The sequence below is a fragment of the Camelus bactrianus genome, chromosome 1, assembly GCF_048773025.1.
Source record: "Camelus bactrianus isolate YW-2024 breed Bactrian camel chromosome 1, ASM4877302v1, whole genome shotgun sequence".
Classification (NCBI taxonomy): domain Eukaryota; kingdom Metazoa; phylum Chordata; class Mammalia; order Artiodactyla; family Camelidae; genus Camelus; species Camelus bactrianus.
Genome location: NC_133539.1, coordinates 39,292,537 through 39,296,742, shown reverse-complemented (window position 1 = coordinate 39,296,742; position 4,206 = coordinate 39,292,537). Strand labels below are relative to the sequence as shown.

Below are 4,206 nucleotides of genomic sequence, written 5' to 3'. Positions count from 1 at the left end.
CACTGGTGAGCAGAGTTAGGATCCGGAAGACTCTGGGGCTGTTGCCAATCACCCCTCACTGGTGGGTGAAGCCAGGTCCTGGGGTTAGTGCTGGACTACTGACAGGCAGAGCTGGATCCTAGAGTCTGGTTTCAGGATCCAGGAATCCCAGAGCTGGAATCAGATCACTGGTCGGGTATGGGAGGGGGTGCTTTCTGACACAGTTCAGTATGTGATGCAGGGTGTCCCAAAACTTGTGATGGCATGCTGTTGGGCAGGGCCAGAGTCTAGCTGGTCCCAGGGTAGGGTCTGGCCTGCTGTGGGTGGGCTGGCTCCACAGGGTGCAAGGTTGTGATTTTCTTGCATCTGGTGTCTGTCTGCTGGTGGGTGAGGTTGGTCTAGAGGCTAGTGCAGGCTTCCTGGAGGGCAGATCCAGTGCTGGACCTCTGGTGGGTGAAGCTGGTCTTGGTTTTCTGGTGGGCAGAACCGTGTCTAGAGGAGCTGTGGGCAGAGGAAGTCTTTAGGAAGAATACTTAAAAACTATCATCAAAATGCAATGTGTATACTTTATTTAAATACTGGTTCAAACAGAGATAGGAAAATTTTTGATACTTATTGGAAATATTGAACACATATGGATATTAAATATTAACTATTATTAATTTTGCTGCATATGGTAATTATACTGTGGTTAGATTAATACAAAATATTTGTTATCATTATATGCACTAAAAGGTTAATAAAAATTTAATAATTGTTTGTAGCTCTAATAGTTCAGTCATAAAATAATTACAGAAATTAGAAACATTATGGATTGTCATACATTCACACTAAAAAAAAGTACATATTAAGACATGTAGGAATAATATTATTCAAAATGATAGCAAGAATTTAATAGATTATATCAGAACATAAAGGGTATAGAGCCCTAATCAAAAGGAGAGAAAATATAATAGTAAAAATCAATCTTAACTTACAAAATAAAAATATCCTGAATTATTAAGTTAGCCACCAAGACAGTAAAATTAATCAGAATATCCTGGATGTCAATAGTATTTTTAAAAAGAATATACTTCGGGTGTGTAATTTTTTAAAAAAAATTGTCAGTGGGGAACTGTAGGGATAAACAGTAGACCCATACAAATGAATAGAATTTCTTTCATTTATATTCATAATCAAATAATCAATAAATATATAATATATACCATGTCTTTATCCTAGATAAGTATTTGATATATTTTTTTAGAATTATAGCTATAAAACTAAAAATAATTTTATAATACTTCAATAAGAGAAACATTTCACTCCTGTTTCAACAATCTGAATTTAATTTTCATGTCCTGTAAATTCTTTTCTTCCTAAAATCAGTGCTTGAACAGATTTCTCAAGGAACATAATCAAGTCTTTGCAAAAGAAGAAAAAGGAGCTCTGTGTCAGTTCCATTATACTAAAGTAAATTAGCAAATATATATTAATGTGGCCCTGTCACTGAATTGTAAGTAAATTGGTGGCTGAGACTGCAAGAACTTAGTCTCAGCTTTGAGTGATCACTACCTCAGTTTTGTACCCACCTCCATGTACTCTTAACCAGTTTCTCATCCTTGACTTCTGCCTCTTGTAGTTTAGCAATGCAATCTCTCTGCAAGTGTTTGACCAGGATTACTATTACAAACAAAATACTCATGTAAATAGAGTACAGGGAATCTGTAATATTTAAGAAGATTATCTTGAGATATCAAATATCTTGAGATATTCCAAATCTCCAAATTCCTGAATATGACTGTGTCATATAATGTCCTATATGAAAGTAGTGTGTGGACTTTTAGATATAGAAAGTTTCAAGTTTTGATGTTTCATTATTCAAGTCAACCACTTTTTTTTTTCATTGTTATTGAGGCTGCAATTTTTTAAACCTCTTCACTTTTTTTTATTATCCTCACTTTTATATCAGAAATATTTTTTTTTATTTCAGAAACAAGTATCTAAGTTCTTATCGCTTTATCAAGGTGTGGCAACACAAAGCCTTGTTAACATGGAAGTCTAGCTTAGTGACTTAGGATCAGTCATGAACTAAATGACTTGCAGTAATACACCAGCCTCAGTTACTGTCAATTATTAAATGAAATTAATGAAATTTGGGGGAGGAATCCCCTGAAGATAGCAAATTTTCAAAGACTAACTGTTCAGATAAAAAGGAACAGCAGTATTTTTAATGTCAGTTGTAGATGGTGCGTGTCATTTCATCTGAAGTAGTAACTTCAGCTGGACCCACATCCAAGTAAACATTGTGTGAAGCTGAGTTCCTTCACCCAGTGCTCAGTGACCACCCTGACCTCTACCACTCTGGTGAAAGGGAAGAACTATGGCTAATCTGCAAGACTTGGGGATATGTTTATGCAAAGAGTGAAAAGAGAAACAATTTGAAATTTCCCTTGGGAACTGTTTACTTCTTTGCAACTCTTCTCAAAGCACCTATAGCCTCTTTATTTCTCAAGCTGTAAATAAATGGGTTTAGCAGGGGGATTATAATTGTGTAAAACAGGGAATATATTTTGTCCTGATCTTCAGCTAGGCTAGATGCAGGGCGCACATACATGAAAATGAGAGTGCCGTAGTACAGTGAAACAGAGAGCATATGGGCACTGCACGTGGAGAAGGCTTTGCTTCTGCCCTTTTCAGACTTTTTTTTCAGAATGTCAAAGAGCACACGAGTATAAGAGATTATGATGGTCATTACAGTGGAAATTTGTATAAAAGCTCCAAAAATAAGTAGCATTAATGCATTAATAGATGAGTCATTGCATGAAATTTTGAACAGCTGTAAAATTTCACAATAGAAATAATATATTACATTAGACCTGCAGAAAGTTAATCTTAATAACAAGCTCACATGAATCAAAGGATGCAGAAAACCAATTGCATATGAAATACTAATCAGGTGAGTGCAGATTCTGGTGGACATCACCACTGGATAAAGCAAGGGATTGCATATGGCTACATAGCGGTCATAGGCCATCACTACCAGGAGGAAACATTCTGTGGTTGCACTGGAAGCAAAAAAATAAAATTGAGTGATGCACTCAGCTAGGGATATCTTTGCAGTCTTGTCTAAGAAACTGACCAGCATCCTGGGTGTTATAGAGCTTGAACTGCAAGCATCTGCAAAGGCTAAACCACCAAGGAACAAGTACATGGGTGTGTGAAGATGGGTATCCTTCCAAATAAGAGCCATCAGTCCAAGGTTGCCCACCAGGGTGGTGAGGCAGATGATCAAGAACAGGAGGAAGAGGAGAACCTGCAGCCATGGTCTCTGTGTAAGTCCTGTGAGAACAAATTTAGTCACCAGAGTCTTGTTTCCTTCTGACATACTCACACTTGATCACTGTTATGAGAAAATATGTGACAAAGACAATCACTAAAGATAACATAAAGTAGTGGCATTTTATTTGCAAATTAAACTATACCTTAGTGTTGTTTTCCATTTAATTCGCAGTTTTTAAAGTTTAACTTTTATCCAAAAGTAAGTCTGTTTACAAATTCTATGTTCAGGTGTCTGACTCTAAAATTGGAAAAAACTGAAATAAGTACAAATATGTGAGGGAATATTAAAACCATGTGGAAGACAATTGATGAGGAAGAGACACAAATGCAAAACCATTGCATGTGGAAGAGAAATAGAGTAATAATTTCATATAGGCATAACCATATAACTTTTATTGTAGAGATAATTCCATAAGCAAAGTGAAAGGACAAAAATGTGTTGGGAAAGTATATGTAACATATTTTGCATTTATAAGGCTGGTAATTATAACACACACATACAACCTCTTACAAACTAGATGAAAACAATTTAAATGACCCAGTGAAACAAATGGGCAGAAAATATGAACAGACATGTCAGTGTGAGCAATAAATATATGACATAATACTAATCCTCCTTAATAATTAGGAATATTTTTTAAATTGATGCATTATTTTTACTTATAAGTTATGCAAAATGAGGAGTAATACCTACTAATGTCAGGAAAGTGAGAGAGGAAGCATTTTCTAATATAACTGGAGAAAATGTAAATTATAACAGTCTTTTGAATTTGATATTATCTGTCAAAATTAGAAATTTATATGAACTTTGATCTATTAGTCTTACTGCTGGATATATATTCTGTAAATAATATTCATCCTATACAAGAATAAAGTTCAAAGATTTTTAATGAAGCATTGTTCATG

The 4,206-nt window shown here is 35.2% G+C and overlaps 1 protein-coding gene across 1 annotated transcript; it reads right to left on the bottom strand.

Annotated features, from left to right (window-relative positions):
- Window positions 1-2,422: 2,422 nt before the first annotated feature.
- Window positions 2,423-3,346, bottom strand: LOC105077971 (olfactory receptor 5AC2). Its single transcript, XM_010966466.3, has one exon. The coding sequence runs from the start codon at window positions 3,344-3,346 to the stop codon at window positions 2,423-2,425; it is 924 nt and encodes a 307-aa protein (XP_010964768.1).
- Window positions 3,347-4,206: the final 860 nt, after the last annotated feature.

Excerpts from the sequence above, each read along its gene's own strand:
- LOC105077971 (XM_010966466.3), bottom strand. The coding sequence starts at position 3,346 with ATGTCAGAAGGAAACAAGACTCTGGTGACTAAATTTGTTCTCACAGGA.